General features: G+C 33.8%; 3 protein-coding genes across 5 annotated transcripts in view; 1 reads left to right on the top strand and 2 right to left on the bottom strand.

Annotated features, from left to right (window-relative positions):
- Positions 1 to 5445, bottom strand: part of LOC108725367 (growth arrest-specific protein 2) — a 39282-nt gene extending 33837 nt beyond the window's left edge. Inside the window, exon 1 of one of the 3 annotated variants that reach the window (XM_018452382.1) lies at positions 1775 to 2012. The gene's annotated coding sequence lies outside the window, so the exon portion shown is untranslated. Of the gene's footprint in view, positions 1 to 1774; positions 2013 to 4981 lie in introns of those variants that run through there. The other 2 variants (XM_018452374.1, XM_018452365.1) reach the window with 2 other exon arrangements.
- Positions 5446 to 10843: 5398 nt separating this feature from the next.
- Positions 10844 to 12046, top strand: LOC108725390 (deoxycytidylate deaminase). The gene is made up of 4 exons (XM_018452394.1): positions 10844 to 11029; positions 11149 to 11381; positions 11612 to 11825; positions 11910 to 12046. The coding sequence occupies exons 1-4, from the start codon at positions 11007 to 11009 to the stop codon at positions 12010 to 12012; spliced, it is 573 nt and encodes a 190-aa protein (XP_018307896.1). The 5' UTR covers positions 10844 to 11006; the 3' UTR covers positions 12013 to 12046.
- Positions 12047 to 13408: 1362 nt separating this feature from the next.
- Naa15-16 (N-alpha-acetyltransferase 15/16) overlaps positions 13409 to 16088 on the bottom strand; it is a 42139-nt gene continuing 39459 nt past the window's right edge. The window contains exon 11 of the mRNA XM_018452352.1: positions 13409 to 16065. Within this exon, the coding sequence (XP_018307854.1) occupies positions 15557 to 16065 (509 nt within the window). The 3' untranslated portion in view covers positions 13409 to 15556. The remainder of the gene's footprint in view (positions 16066 to 16088) is intronic.

The following is a 16088-nucleotide window of genomic DNA, read 5'->3' on the forward strand; positions in this document are numbered from 1 at the left end:
AAATTCTTTAATGACTTCATGTCGCGGTGCGCACACACCGAGATATGTCATTTAAGCTTCGTTCTGCGAGAGAGCCTGCCACTCATTCGTCAAAGTGTCGTGAGAAAGAAAGAGAACGGTATAGAAGACGATCGGTAGAAGAAGACTAAAACTTCCATCGCGCAATCGCGACGATTAATTAACGAAGATTTTAGAAATATGAAATATCCAAAATAGCAACTTTTTTCCAAATTCTGATAATAATTTTTGATAATAAATGAGAAAATGGAAGTTTTAATATTAATGCATTAACGAATAATTATTTATTATAATCGGCAAAGATTTAACAAATCAAGCCTAAAAATTGGAAAAAAATAAAAAGGTTTATCCTTCTATTAATTTTAAATTACTTTTAATAGGAATTTAATTTAAATTTAATTGTCAAGATATTTGCTGTTAAAAATTAAGAAATTGGGAGCAATGATCACAATCCTTTTAATTTTGATTGAAAGAATAATCTTGTATTCCATAAAAAATCGAGAGAAAGTGTCTATGATGTCTAAATAGAACCCGAGTGTTTTTTCAGCTACGTGTTTCGAATAGCGTCTTAATACACATGTCACAGAACATTATTTCCACTTCTATTCTTGAAGTAATAAACTGACTGCAGTGAATAATGAACGTCATATTCGATGTAATTAGCTCTGTACAGGAGGATATATAAGCGTGTAACAATACACACACTCGTTAAAAGTTAATGAAGCATATCGACCCTCACTTTCTCAAACAGTTGATAAGGTCGTGAGCGAATAGTTTACAGCTCTCGTTTTCAAAATAAGAAACATATGACGAAAGTTATTATTTAAAAAATATACGTCACACCCATTCTATCTGTACATCAAAGTCTATATGAGAAATACATTTCTTGACACAAATCATGTTCCAATCTCATTTTTCCATGCTTGCAGACAATTTAATTGAAATATACATTACTAATAGAATCAATTTCCGCCATTTATTCTCGCTTGGGAAATTCAATTTTCTCGCGGTATTGCAGAAGCAATAATAGGATAGATTCGAAACCAATCTGCATGTTCTATAAATAGAACCTGCAAGTGTGACAAATTTATATTAATTATAATATTAATATGAATTTATAAATTATAATATTAATACAAATTTATATTAATCTACATATTAGATTAATTAAATATTTTATTGATATTAATATTAATATTAATTTATATTAATTCTCCTATCAAATTAATTAAGTATTATGTTGACATACAACAGAATGTCGTTAGTAATCATGTCAGAATTAACCTTAACATATTTCTCAATAATACAAAGTAATACATAGAAGTTTATGCGTGGTGATACACAAAATATATAAGAAATATTCTAATATTAATGACACATAAATTATCTTTTCTGATATATTTACTGATATATGTTCCTCCAATAATTTATATTAGATAACGAAACATATTCGATTAAATCATCGAACATTTTCCAAACTTAAATCTCGCAGTTCCATAAATCAAACCTATATTCTAAAAATAATTGTAAAATATCACCGAAAATTATAAAAAGCCCACGTTCCTGCATGTCGATTCTTTGCACGACAAACAATTCAATTGATTATTTCTAAAACGTTACTGTTGTCCTGACGACACGCTTATCGTGACGCAAATTCCGGACGCATTTGTCAAATGTCAATAAATAAATTCTTCTTAAGCGGCACAAATAACGCTATCAAGCTTTCGCGCGATCGTAAGATTAGCCGGGCGCTTACCTGAGGAATGCTCCCGAAGATTGAGGCTCATCGTGATCGCTTGTTTATGCAAAATTTTTTTCTCAGCTCTTTGCCAAATTCACCGCTCCGAGATTCTCTCTCTTTCTTTCTCTCTTTTTCCCTCTGATCAAATTAATAATCGAGCACTTTGTGTTTCGACCAGCGACGACCCGTACACGCTGATCATCCGATCACGACTGCAGCCCTTCGATGCCGGCGCTCCACGAGAGCGAGCCCGCGAAGGAAAGAGGGAGATGTCGGCAGATCTGTGCCCCTACCACGGTTGCGCTCGCGAACCGACTCTGACAGGCCACTATTGTACGCGCGGCGCTCGCACGAAAACGCACAACGCCAGGATGCGGCTTAAGTTGTAATCACACTACAGGCTCCCTGTAAACACAGAAGAGAAAGAGAGAGGAGATGTTCTGATACGTTGCTGTTGGCACTTCTGCGAGTTGATCATCGATTAATTTAATCAGAGGTTGGTGAAAGAGGCCCTAAAGCCGTAATCACACTACAGGCTCCCTACTCTGACTCGACTGCCAACTCTGACTGCCGACTTATAATGGACCAATAATAATAAATCAGTCTCATTATTATTGGTCCATTATAGGTCGGCAGTCAGAGTTGGCAGTCGAGTCAGAGTAGGGAGCCTGTAGTGTGATTACGGCTTTAGGGCCTCTTTCACCAACCTCTGATTAAATTAATCGATGATCAACTCGCAGAAGTGCCAACAGCAACGTATCAGAACATCTCCTCTCTCTTCCTCTTCTGTGTTTAGTTCTCACGTTGGCAATCGTGGTGATTGAGTTAACCTTCGATTAGCGTTAATCGGAGTTGGTGAAAGAGGCCCTCAGGATGTCGTCTACGACGTCTAACTTAGAGATTCTATATTAGAGTCTGGTCACGAGCAATTTTGTCAAAATCTATTACGAGAAAGAAAGGTATAGTCAGTGGCACAAGAACGTAGTCAGCAGTTCTCTGAAAGAAATCGAGTTTATTAAAAGTTACATTTTAAAAGTACATTGCATTCACTGAAATGCATTTACTTAGTTATGGCATACAATTACCATTACCCAAGTAGAACACACAAGTCATGAGGACTCATCATCATGACCTCATTCGTCACTTATAAGTCAATTTTTAGGTATCAAATGACGTCATGATGATGTCCTGTGATACCATTATGACTTAATTATGACTCCGTGTTCTATCTAGGTATCATTAATTATAGCTTATCGAGACATGCTCGTCGAGACATGCTTCGTACGAGATTTTCGACTAAAGTTTTGAAAATAAAAACCTCCAAATTTTTCGAATGTGCCAAAGATAACTACTTCAAAATAAATATTCGTGTTTCTCAAAGTTTCGTCTTCGTGATTAATTAGAGATTTTTAATCAGATTTGCGTTCGCAGATGAGGAAGGTCGATGTCATTTTTACATTTGTGAAAATTTCGTAAAAAAACGTGTCTTGCGAAAGCTTGATAACAAGCTATAATTAATAATAATAATTAATAATATAATTTCTTCCTGTATATACACTACTCACTCTAACTTATACTGTATCACTCTATAACTTTAAAATTATGGAATGAGACAGTACAAGTTAGAGTGAGATAGTATATATACAGGAAGAAATTATATATACCTTCTCAAGATTGACAACGTTATCTCATAAAAATAATTCATTACCGTTACCGTTCTTTTTTCTAAAAAGTATCTCGTTATCATTACTCGTTATTGATTTACAACAGTACTCGTGACCGTTACCGTCACTCAAACGAGTCGTTACTTTTTTTTCTTGACACCAATAGAATATTAATGCAAATTTTTGCGGTAAATATAAAAAAGATGTCAGAATTTTATCTTTTAGTAGAGGAATAAAGCTCAAAAACTGATATATGTGTGTATATATATGTATATATACACGCTCTAGTTACGACTAAAACTTTTACGTGGCTAGAAATAAAGTAACGATAAAAGTAACTAATGAAATAGGTACCATTATCCCAAAAATGTAACGGCCATGAACGTTACTCAGAAAAAATTGTAACGTCGTTACCCATTCGTTATCGAAAAAAATAATTTGTAACGGTAACGACGTGTTACAAGTAACGCGTTACTTGCCAACCCTGTACCTTCCATTTTCGTAGAATTTTGATAAAATCGCTCGTGGTCAAACTCTGTTAGAGTCTCTAATCTACCCCATAAATCGATTCCTTAAGTCTGCACCTATATTAGTATTAACCATAATATTTAAATACCGACAAATTTTTCATATTTTAATAGGGAGTTTTTACAATACCGTTTATCCAGATATGGTAAACGCTAAGATCAGTATTTTCTTCTTAACAATTAATTAAGAAAAGGATAACGTGACTTTAACGTTCACCGTATCTGGATTCATGTTATTGCAAAAACTTCCTAATAATTTCACTCATAGTCGTTGGAAATCTTACAGACAAAAGTCAAGCGAAATTTCAGATCAAAGGATCTTTTCATTTAAAAATTAGATTCAATAAGCTTTCAGTGTTGCTTTATGTTGTTGAAAAATTGTGATAATTTCAAGAAAATTTGTATCTACAGAAGGAATGAAACGAGGAGAATATTTTACAATATAGTTGAGCCATAACCAACTGAATAAATAGGCTTTGTTATGTTAAGACTTACAATTAGTCAAAATGTCACAATGGTCTTATATCTTCTTCGAGAATAATAATAGTACACGGAAAAAAGACTGTTTTATAGATATAGATCTGAAAACAATTTTGTCGGACTATGAAAATAATTATTATTATATAAAACGCTCAAATTAGTTGCTAGAATGTCAAAACTTTTTGCAGTACTGTTCGAAATATCTACGTAATTGATGATCCAACAAAGTTATTTTTAGATCTGTATCTAACTAATTATTTCAGTAAAATCGTTCTTTTTTTGTACAAGTGAAGAAAGCCATATTCGGTCAAAGCGGGTTTTGGTGCTTAATAATGTTTACGTGAATTTTTCCAATTTCCAATAATAATTTCCAACAATAATATAATACTTATAATGATGCTCACATAGCACACTTTGCTATAAAATAAAAACTAAAGATAATTAAACATAATGATAAAATTAACATAACGCAGAATCAATTTTCAAACTGTCGCAGTCGTTTCCCGAAATCGAGCCCCGGCGAGGAAAATGTAAAACGTGCGATCACTTACGCTACAGCGGATTTCTCTCAACACTCGTGGCCTGTGGATAACGACGCGTCGAGCGTGTCAATCGTCATCGCGATTCCTTCGGGGCTATCGAGTCTCCCTCGTCCTCTCGATCTCGCTTCCCTCCCGTCTGATCTCGCCGACAGACGACCACGTGCACGCCACCGACACGGCGAACGCGGACCGTGGGATACCTGATTCAGGTGAAGCGCATCGGAGCACTGCGTGTGACGCACAGAGCGCAGACGCACCCCGGTGCGTGCGTTCCCCACCGTGCCCCATTCATCCCCGTGCATTTACGGCGAGGAACGACGCCAGACGATCTACCCGTGAGGAAAGAGAGAGAGATTCCTCCCGGCAAACCCCCTTAATCAATACTCGACATCCTCCGCGCCGACCGCGAATACCCTCGCGATCCTCTCTGGACCACGCGCGAGAGTTTCGGCGCTCTGAATAGAATGGAATACGTATTCGCCGGAATAAGCGGAAAAAAAAAGAACGAACGACGTCGGTGCGAAGGGTTGCGATTTGTATGCGCCGCGTTGAGAGAAGAGCAAATAAATGGTCTCGCTGTGGTCCTTTATGTAACGGCCAACCCGTCGTGCGCGAGAAAGCGCCGACGGCTCTATTTTTAAATAGGTCGATTCAATGAAATTATGCAGGAGGAGCCAACCGCGTGAAATGAAATTTCTCCTGTTTAAAATACGATAAAAATGCTGCATTATTGCGGTGCATAAAGATTAAGAAGGAAATCTATACGTATTATTTTATGAAAGACAGACAATCTGTCCGAAATATTAAAGAAAAAATGTATTCTCATTTCGTACTGGAAAATGGTTCTCTTCTCCAATTAGAGAAAGAAATCATTGGAAGGGATTTTGCCTCCGCCTCGAATCGGACCCTTTTCTGACAGAAGAAAAATGGTCGTGCAGAAAGCGTCGATTTCCCGAGCGGCGAGTAACGGCGGCCTCGATTAAATGCCAGTGCATTACGTGACAAGTAGAATCAACCAGCTGTATCGACTCCCCGAGGAGCACGGCACGAGTGGCCGCATTTATGTCGTTAGGAACGTTAATTAGTGAAAAGAGTTTTACACCGCATGTTGTGGAACAATGCAATAAAATCTCGCAATTCAATTGTGAGATTATATTATACAACGAGAAAAACTAATTTGAAATGAACAAATCAGAATCTTCTGATTAAATCTATTATAATTTTAATTAAGATTAAGTGTCCAATTGTGATGACCGATTGACGTGATCGGAATCTTACTGATTCGTTCATTTTCAACCAGAAATTTTTCATGCACGCTCGGAGAATATTTGCCAAATACCTTCTTTCCGAAAAAAAAAAAATCTTTTTCGTCATGAAAAGAAGCTGGGCCTATAAAGGAGAACTGCTGATGCATTCAAATCGATACCGAAGCAACTGGATACCGAATTTCGTACGCAAATAGGTCGATTCGATCGCGAAAGTCTCACAATTGGTCGGAGTGTAATCTTAAATCAATAGTCATCGACCGCTGATTGCACGCTAGCTCTATTACTGACGATCCGTTTATTGGTTCCTTTTCCTGCCAATATTAGACGCAGCTCATAAAACGTGCTCACAATGCCGCGCCTACACATATTCTTTTATGAGCTACGTAGAGACGCGATCTAAAATGTCATGCGAATGAAAGATCTGATTTATGTATCCTTAATACCTATATGTGCCAATAGTAATAAATTTCTAATATGATTTTATAAATATTGTAGAATATTGCAATATAGTGATTGCAAATAAAAAAATCCAATTTTTTAAATAATATATTCAGAATATAATATTTAAGCGATCCATTATTTGATCAATTAACAATTATTCAATTATTTCGCACTCAACAATGTCAACTATCATCTAACATTATGTGGTATATTACATTTATATTGTTGAATGCAAAATTATAACATTGATATTATGTTACTTTTAGTTTGTGTTGATTGGATAGTTTTGAAAATTATTAGTTAAATTAAAGTTAAATGTTTATGTGTATTGAAAGAATAATTATTTAGTGTAATATTCATATTTTTCTAACGTAAAAAGTACTTCGAATTGAACAGGTTAGATCAGATTAGACCAGGTTAAACGAGAAGTTTAGCGCACAGGACTTCCTTCTTTGAAAATACAATTCATCCGTCAAACATGATGTGTAACATTGAATTTCTCCACTATCGTGCGACAGCATCTCTTCCTTCCGTAAACATAGCGTAATCATTCGGAGACGGCAGTAAGTATAATTATGTTTCACCTTTTTTTCCCGTGACATGAAAAACAAGTTTTCAGTTTTCAATTGTCTTCTGAGAGATTGTCACGGCGCAGAGTGGCGCTGCTCCGCTCGCGGAACCGGAAGTAGATCTGTTAGTCACAATGCCTGTTGCCTAGGCGTATTTTTTCTCGCGAATACATGCCTATGTAAAGGTAAAAGTACATTCCTATACAGCATTGCGCACACTATTCATTTTAATACATGTCAAAGTAAGGAAGAAGCGACAAATGTGCACTCGTAGTAATAACCGAAATGGGATTGAAATATAAAAAATACTGCCGTCTCTAAAAGCGGGCTGTGTAATAAAAAAAATAAAGAACCTATCGCGGAGCGAATGTGAGATACGCTTGGTACGGAATTACCGCATTATGCAGCAAGACGCGCCTTCTTCCGCTAACGAAACATTTTCTCTGTAATCATAAATAATAACACGCATATGTATATCCTGAAACTGCACGGACTCTGGATATGAAATAGCGGTATGATAAAATGCGTGCATACGGAAATCCATAATGTCATAGCATTGCAACAATCAAACAACGGTATAATTGGAACATAACCCACAAAAAAGGAATAAACTCACGATTGAGATATTCTTGTACTGCAAAATGTGACGCAGTGACGAATTTCCTGATATCAGATAATTTGAAAATATTTCTAAATAAATACTTCTCTAAATTTTACATCACCGAGATACGAGATAAACTAACATCTCGAAATTCGTCACTGAGTTACATGTTGCAATGTAAAATATCGAATATTATACGTTATTTAATTTGTGGTAGATATTCTAAGTATACTATCATCCTTTAGTTTCTAAAAACACGCTGAAATTCATGGAAGAGAAGTGAAATTCAAGTTGAAAAATTTAGCTAAGATGAACTGGTACCAGGAACTGCCGGTTGGCGTGTCTGAAGACTCAGTCCTAAGCTCTGCCATGCACAGATTATTACAGCTTTTATCGATTGTACCATGCTCCTATTGTTGATATCTTGTCGCCAGAAGCTCAATAAACTAAACGAATTATTTTAATTCCTACACAAAAGTCCACCCTTGTACTAGTATCAAGCTGCTTCTACGACAAACATAATCGAGTTTGCGTGACGTTTAAATGAGTTGCCACAAAATTGGAAGTCAGAGAAATCAAGGCAATGTCAAGAAAATCAGGAAAAAGTCAGGGAATTTTGCAAAATTTTCTGGAAAATTAAAATTCTTCGGTTTAAAGAAGTAAAATAATGTAATAATTTAAAATACTTTGTAAAAGCTTCGACATTATTTCTAAGTGGACACCGAGAAACTCATCAAAGTTTTTAGGCCGCTATGTTCTTTTTCTGAGTCATTAACAAATTGATACTCTGAAATTACAAGCAATTATTTTTCATTGTACGGGCTAATATAAATTTCAAATCAAATCTCAATAAACGACTTTTATATTTTGTGCACTAAGAATAACATATCGCACTTATTTTATAGAATCAAATTGTAATCTGTCTTACTTATATGTATGTATTTTCATTTTGAACTTCAACCTTGAATATCAGTTATTCTTCATAGTAATATGTGTGTTGTTATATTTAGATAATATACACTTTATGTATATTCACTTTGAACTGACATCTTTATTAATAATATATCAGTTACTTTTCATGGTAATATACTCGTATTATTTTAGATAATCATTTAAATTTATAAAAGTTTAAATTTTTGAGGATCTTTTTTTGAACATGGCCTGACCTCTTTTCATTTTTATGATTTTTTAGGTAAAGATGTATCGATCGTGTATTGAATCTTCTAATGTATTTAAGTATGTATATATAAAGATCATGTGTATAAAATATAGGAAAAATGAAAATATTTTAATTAGTTGTTTTAGTTATATACAATCTTATATTGTTTAAATGTTTTTCTTATTAAAATAACAAAGCAAGAAATTAATAATTATTAATATAAACTTAAATAATTATTATTAACTAAGAATAAAAAATTATACAATATATTATTTAAATCTTTTCTTTTTGTAATAGAATTTAAATCTTTCATATGTTTCAATATTCCATAGAAAACAGTTCAGTTGTTGAAATCATAAGACTTAAATTTTAGGAATTCTCTGAATCACATTTCTTTTAATTTTTAGAAAATTCTTCATATTTTAAAAAATGCAGCCTCTTGTCGATTATTATATTTTCCTGATATTTTGCCAATTTTTTGGAGTTTTTGATCGTCGTGACTTCAATCAAAAATCCAAATTTTTAAAATCATAATTCTTGGAAATGTGATAAGATCTTAGAATTCTAAATAATGCAATTTCTTTGTTTCTTACATTATTTTGTTATTTTATTGATTTTCATGAATTCAATATTATTATTAAGAAGATAATATTACAACTGTACGACCGTCCAAATGTTGATTGTTATAAATTTTTGTAAAATAATTTGTTTTTAATCACGCTTTTTCGATGTTATAATTAAAAATAGGAAGCTCTTCGAAAAAATAAAGTTAATTAATTTATGTTTTATAAAACAAAATGGTAGATAAATTAGGAGCGCGATATTACTGATTATCGATAATAATATTTACATAACATCTCAATGGATTCATTCAAGTCAACAAAGTAGTTAACCTGTTTGTTGACATGAATAATATTGCTAGCTGCTTTATCCTATATTTTGCTGACTTATGTTAGTATATTTGTATTTTTTAATTTTTACTTTTGCCTTTTAATTTAATTCATTTCAGATTACGTTCGCGTTTCTTAGATAAATGTTAACATAAATATCCTCTGGATAATTTATTTTAATGAATTTAATAATATTTACATTTTATTATTTTCCATTTCTATATAATAGAAATATTTTCAAAAATATGAAGTATAATAGTATTATCAGAAGATGAAAATTCGTACATCGTTAATTATGAGTTAAATATGTCATTTATACTTTTCCCAGTAAATACAGTAATTTTTAATATATAATTCCCAGTAAAAACAGTAATTTTTAATATATAATTTCTGTTGCGACAAAAATTGTAGTTTATTCCGAAAGCATAATAAATTGTAGTTTATTTCGAAAGTATAATATAAACTCACACAGCATATATATGGATTATAATTATTTTAATGATACTTATCCACAAGCAGCGTTTGCTCAATGAGCCGGTTAGCTACTTTATCGGCTCGAACGTGCTCAATCCTTTGGAGTCTCTTTATGCTCGTGTCACACTACGCATAGGAGATTGAAGATTACGAATTAAGGATTAGAATTCGACCAATCAGGTAATTTTAAATTTAATCCGTTTCGTTCTAATTGGCTGAATTCTAATCCTCAAATCGCAATCCTTAGTCTTCACTCTCAATGCGTAGTGTGATACGGGCATTAGGTTTGTTCGCGTCGCAATCTCCAATATGCTCCAACATGCTCCTACCATAGCTCCTATTCACTCTATCAAGCACGTTGGAGTGAGTAAAAACTATGATAGGAGCATATTGGAAAATGTTAGAGCATGCGACGCGAACAAACCTCATATGTTTGATTCTCATCAGTTTAGGTTTAGATGAGAATTGGCGGGAATTCTCCACATTTCTGTTCTGATTCTCTACGTATAGGTTAAGTTTTTTTTTCAAAGGCCCGTTATATCTGTTTAACGATATTTAGATAATAATATAAAAATATTTAATACTCCTGATCTGTGCTCTTGTGAGAAATTTAAATAAAGGCTTAACTAACAATGGCTGGAACATTATGCGAACGGTATATTTTTATTTCAATACAAAAATATATTTATTCCTATAATAAGTATATAATATAGGAATAGATATATTTAGATGTATGTATTCAGAATTCGATTATTATTGGTTTCATAAATATAGAGACAGTTCTAAAAGAACGACGTATATTGATTGGGACGAATATTTCATGGCCATTGCGTTCCTTTCTGCTAAACGGAGCAAAGATCCTTGCACCCAGGTCGGTGCGTGTATTGTTAATAATGACAAGAAAATCGTCGGTATCGGATATAATGGGATGCCCATGGGATGCAGTGATGATGAGTTTCCTTGGAAAAGGGGCCCCCACACTAGTTTAGATGCGAAATATCTTTATGGTACAATACATATAATAAACAATCTTTTTTACAAAATATGTATGAAACAGTGAATTCCCATAGACAACACGAAGTCTAAAAGCGCAACAAACAACATTTTTTAGATGATTCTCGCAAAAATGTTTTTAAAATATTTTTAAGACGTCTTATATCCCAATTTTAAACTTTATGTCGTCTGGAATTGTTTTGTTATTAAAAGCACTAATCAATCTGTTGACGTTGGGTTGTAGTGTGTCATGCGGAAGTTAATGCGGTTCTAAACAAAAATTCGAGCAACGTTAAAGACTGCACAATATACGTTGCTTTATTTCCGTGCAACCAGTGCGCGAAAGTAATAATACAGTCCGGCATAAAAACTGTAATTTATATGTCCGACAAATACGCTCATAAAGTCGAGACAATAGCCGCTAAAAGAATGTTTGATGCTGCGGGTGTAATGTACAGGTGCTTATTCTTTGAAATTGCTGTACCAATTTATTACTACGATAGCAAAGATGTTACGGCATATTTTCTTAAATTTCGTTTTAGGCAGTACATCCCAAAGAATCCGAAAATAGAAATTAATTTCAGCGATATTAATTGGACTGAGATGAACCAATTACCGCAAACTCCGACAAAACAAGAAGATTAAGAAATGAGAATCAATATCATCATGTTGATCACTATTACTTGTATCTTATATGAATAAATTTAATTTGATAATGAATGTCTGTGTATCTTTTTTATTATTCTTTTATAGAATAAATATCTTAAAAGATTATTAAATATATACAAAAATACCTATTTAGTAGAAAATAATTAATAAGTTAATAAACATTGAGAGGTATTTTGTTTCTATCATCGTGGTAGCAATAATAAAATTGTTGTTTCTTTTCATGTGTTTCTATTCATTTATTTATTTTTTCACTTGACATTTCATAGAATGAATCCTTTTCAAATAATGTTAACCATCAGATAGCACGTGAAAATACAACTTATGATTGTATTGCTGGATATTGATTTTGGTTTTTTGTTTTTTGGAAGTTCAGAGACACTAATATTTACATATAAAAGTATTAATTAAGAGTAGGTACAAATGCAGGCAAAGCAAACCTGCCTCTTTCCTCAATCTTCATGTGACAATCCCATTTTCTAATATTGATTAACCAAGTGATGTGAAAAAAATAAATAAAACAATGTACAGAAAGCAAAACAATTGCAGTAAGACTAAGATAGATTTAAGTATATGACACAACTCTGTTTATGCGTGTTATCAGCTGTACAAATGTAAACAGTGACACAATGTTCTTATGGCATAATAGAAATATGTAACAATGTTTATTTTCTCTTCGAATTAAGCGGAGTAAAGGTAGACCAGTTTTACATGATATAATGTTTCCATGATGATGTAATATAATAATAAAAGGAAACGATTAAACAATAAAGACGTTTGATACATATATATATGTATATGCGCGTGTGTTAATACGTATTTTATGTACATACTATACATATTCAAATTCGTTCAATTAAAATGCTATTTCACTTATTTCCTCAGTTATGAATATAATGTGAGGAACGTTAGAGACAATGAGCATGATTATACATTACGGAATTTGAATTCATCACAAAGAAGTTTTTTTACATAATGTAGAAAATTAAGATTATAGCATAGAATATTGTGTATCATATATTAATATAGTAAATCAATAAAATTTAGAATGTCGCTTATCGAAACAGAATACTGGCATTACGATTCACATGAATACTCTTACTTTTGCTACATGTTTGGTACACGTAAGAGTGAGCAAGTAAATTGTTACAATTATTCATTAATCATTACAATAATTACATCACCTTTATAAAATAAAATGATAACAGAAATCTGAAAATTTGTAAATATTTGTGATTATTTTGAAATAATATAACATGCCAAAGATTCTGTTTGATTATATGTCATAGTAATGTTCAAATAATATATGTACACAAAATTATTCAATTACAAAAGATATTCCTTTAGAATAGAATTATATTAATTCTGTGTGATGAATTCTAATTATATTCAGAAATGGAAGATATGGTTTAGAGAAAAACCCAAGCTAGCTTGTCGTGCAATATCGTGTTGGGGATTGAAAGGCGAATCTAGATTCAGTTCTCGACAAATTTGAATGCAACTCGCAATTAGCATTATTTATTTTCTATCTTTTGATGTCTGTCTATATATGCGCGTGATAAAATTTTTACATCGAGGTAATAACCTCCGGTAAAGATTGGAGCAATTAATATGTGAACTTTCTCATGAACACATGAAAATTACGTACAGAGTTCATTCATACTTTTATAGAAAAGATATTCAAATGAAAAGTAAAAAATTCAACAATATTAAATTCTTCAGTAGATACACGGTCGTGAAGTCGAATAATTGCTTTTAATAAATTAAATATAAAGAAATATACACAATAATGTAATAGTTCATATTGTTTTAGGAGTCAACCTAAATATTTACCGGTTTCTTCTCTATATCAGCTCTAGAGTAATTTCATCGCAATCAACAAAAACGATTACATTAAATTTTTTCTTAATCTCACAATTCTATAATTTCGAGAAAGTATTTCCATACATTTATGGAAGGAATAAAAAATAAAAAAATTATTTTAGAGGACAACCGATCTTACTTTGTTAAATTATTCCATCGACTCATCACTCGTCATTTTGTGATAATATATTTTACGCGGGCGATTGAGGAGGTAAATATATATTATAACTAATACAATCAAAAACGTAGATATCTACTATATGTTTATGATTATTGTTATGACGTGTTTGAGTAGGTGATAAACATTCAGACAATATTGATCGGCGGCGAACTCATTTGTCGCTCATTCGAAAGAAAGTCATAAGACATTATACACTTATTGATATAGTACCTGAAATATGTACAAATATTATTTAATAGCTCGGTAGTATCTATGTCATCTCGTATCGAAAAAATTTTTTTTACGGGAAAACTGAAAACTTATAAATATGCAGCGTTATTTTCGGAATTCAAACGAGGTAATTATAACATCCTTTGACTTGTACCGGTAGGCTTTTAAAAACCTTGTATTTATTAAAATTTTCGCAATCCGTCGATGTACATACGTACGATGATATTCGCTATTAACACACTAACGGCCTTTCGATTTATGATATACTTTGGTAGTTTGCGTATACAAAACGCAGTTATCGTTCCTATAGTAACTTTCACAGAGACTTTCGCAAACGGACACTACTTCCTTATTGACTTCTCGATGGAATATCAGGGCTCCAATCCAAACGTAGATCATTACCCTGGGCAAAAAACGCAGAAATAAAATGTGTCTAGAAAGAAAAGCATTAGAATCATTTTGTTCATTGAAATCGACAATTCACGGATGAGGCGAACCAGAAGTTAATACACGATGTGGGAACGGAGTCCATTCAAAATGCGACGACAGACATGCACGGTACAGTACTTGGTGCTTCGATGATCATCTAGCGTTTTGCAGCCTCTACATAGTAGAGTATTATGTAGGCATCGCTGGAAATTGTACACCTTAAGTCGAGTAGAAATATTCGCTTTAGAGCGCGCGTATGTATGTATACAAGTCTTGTCTTTTTGTACCAATGTGTTAGTCTCGCACGTGTTATTTTACACACTGCACGTCCCGTACCACAAAACAATCCGCACTTTCGTCGATTATTCCCCTCCCATCCCCGATCTTCATCCCCCTCTCTCGTATTTAGCGTCGCTGCTCACGATAAGCAGAACGTGTCAAATTAATCGATCTCGATTGTTAACTAATATTTAGCTAAGTCATCCTCTCTCTTTTTTCTCATTATTTTCCTTCCTGTAAAATTCCTAGACCGCGTTCCAGAAGCTGTAGGCGGTTCGCACCTCGTTGCATTATAATTTATTAGGATTGTTTTTATCCAGCATTGTCCCAGCACTGTTCGCACTACGTGAAATATTCTCGAAGAACAGTTCATATATAACACATGCTTTACTCGATTAATTATCTTGCCAATTTCGTTTCGTTTCTTTACCACGGCACCAAAAACGTGATTTTTAACGCCCTCTAGCGCAGATCAGAAGAACGCTTCGGTACCCCGGCTCTCCATGGACTTGTCTAATTACGATAATAGATTCAGTGACGCTGCAATAGCGCGTGCCTGGATCAGTTTTTGATTGAATTCTCTTTCTCTTGATGATTGTTGGTTTTGGGCTCAGGTGGCCGAAACGCGGTAGCGAATGGGAACCGCACATGACATTTCGTCATGTAATCGGCTATCGTGTCGTCACAGTGTCCGAAGTCACCGTTGCGCAATGCATCAAGCACCTTCGTGCAATTCTGTAGCGTCACGCCTTCGAGTTCCTCGATGCTTATCACGAGGGATAGCGCCTTCGTCTGCGCGGACGGATCCAGAACGTACAGCATCCTTGCACCTTGCAGTAGATGCGGCAGCGAATTCCTGTTCTTCTTCAAGTACTCGCCATTTAGTTGGGCTGCCTTCGTACTCGAGAAGATTCCGGCGGTCTGACGCTTCACTACTTCGCCCACTGCTCCTTCCAACGGTGACTTACTAGTGTGTAACAGAAAGCGCACCAAACACGTATGTAGGTCTGGATTATTTATGTCCAACCTATGAGCACGTTTTATCGAGCGTAGCATGAGAAGAGTGCGACCTGTAAGAGAAACAGATATTTAT

Source organism: Mycetomoellerius zeteki, unplaced genomic scaffold (genome assembly GCF_001594055.1).
Source record: "Mycetomoellerius zeteki isolate Tzet28-1 unplaced genomic scaffold, Tzet1.0 scaffold108, whole genome shotgun sequence".
In the NCBI taxonomy this organism is placed as follows: Eukaryota; Metazoa; Arthropoda; class Insecta; order Hymenoptera; family Formicidae; genus Mycetomoellerius; species Mycetomoellerius zeteki.

Excerpts from the sequence above, each read along its gene's own strand:
- LOC108725390 (XM_018452394.1), top strand. The coding sequence starts at position 11,007 with ATGGCTGGAACATTATGCGAACG. Across the intron at positions 11,382-11,611 it reads AGATGCGAAATATCTTTATG|TGTGTCATGCGGAAGTTAAT; the intron begins GTACAATACATA and ends GTTGGGTTGTAG. Across the intron at positions 11,826-11,909 it reads GCTGCGGGTGTAATGTACAG|GCAGTACATCCCAAAGAATC; the intron begins GTGCTTATTCTT and ends ATTTCGTTTTAG.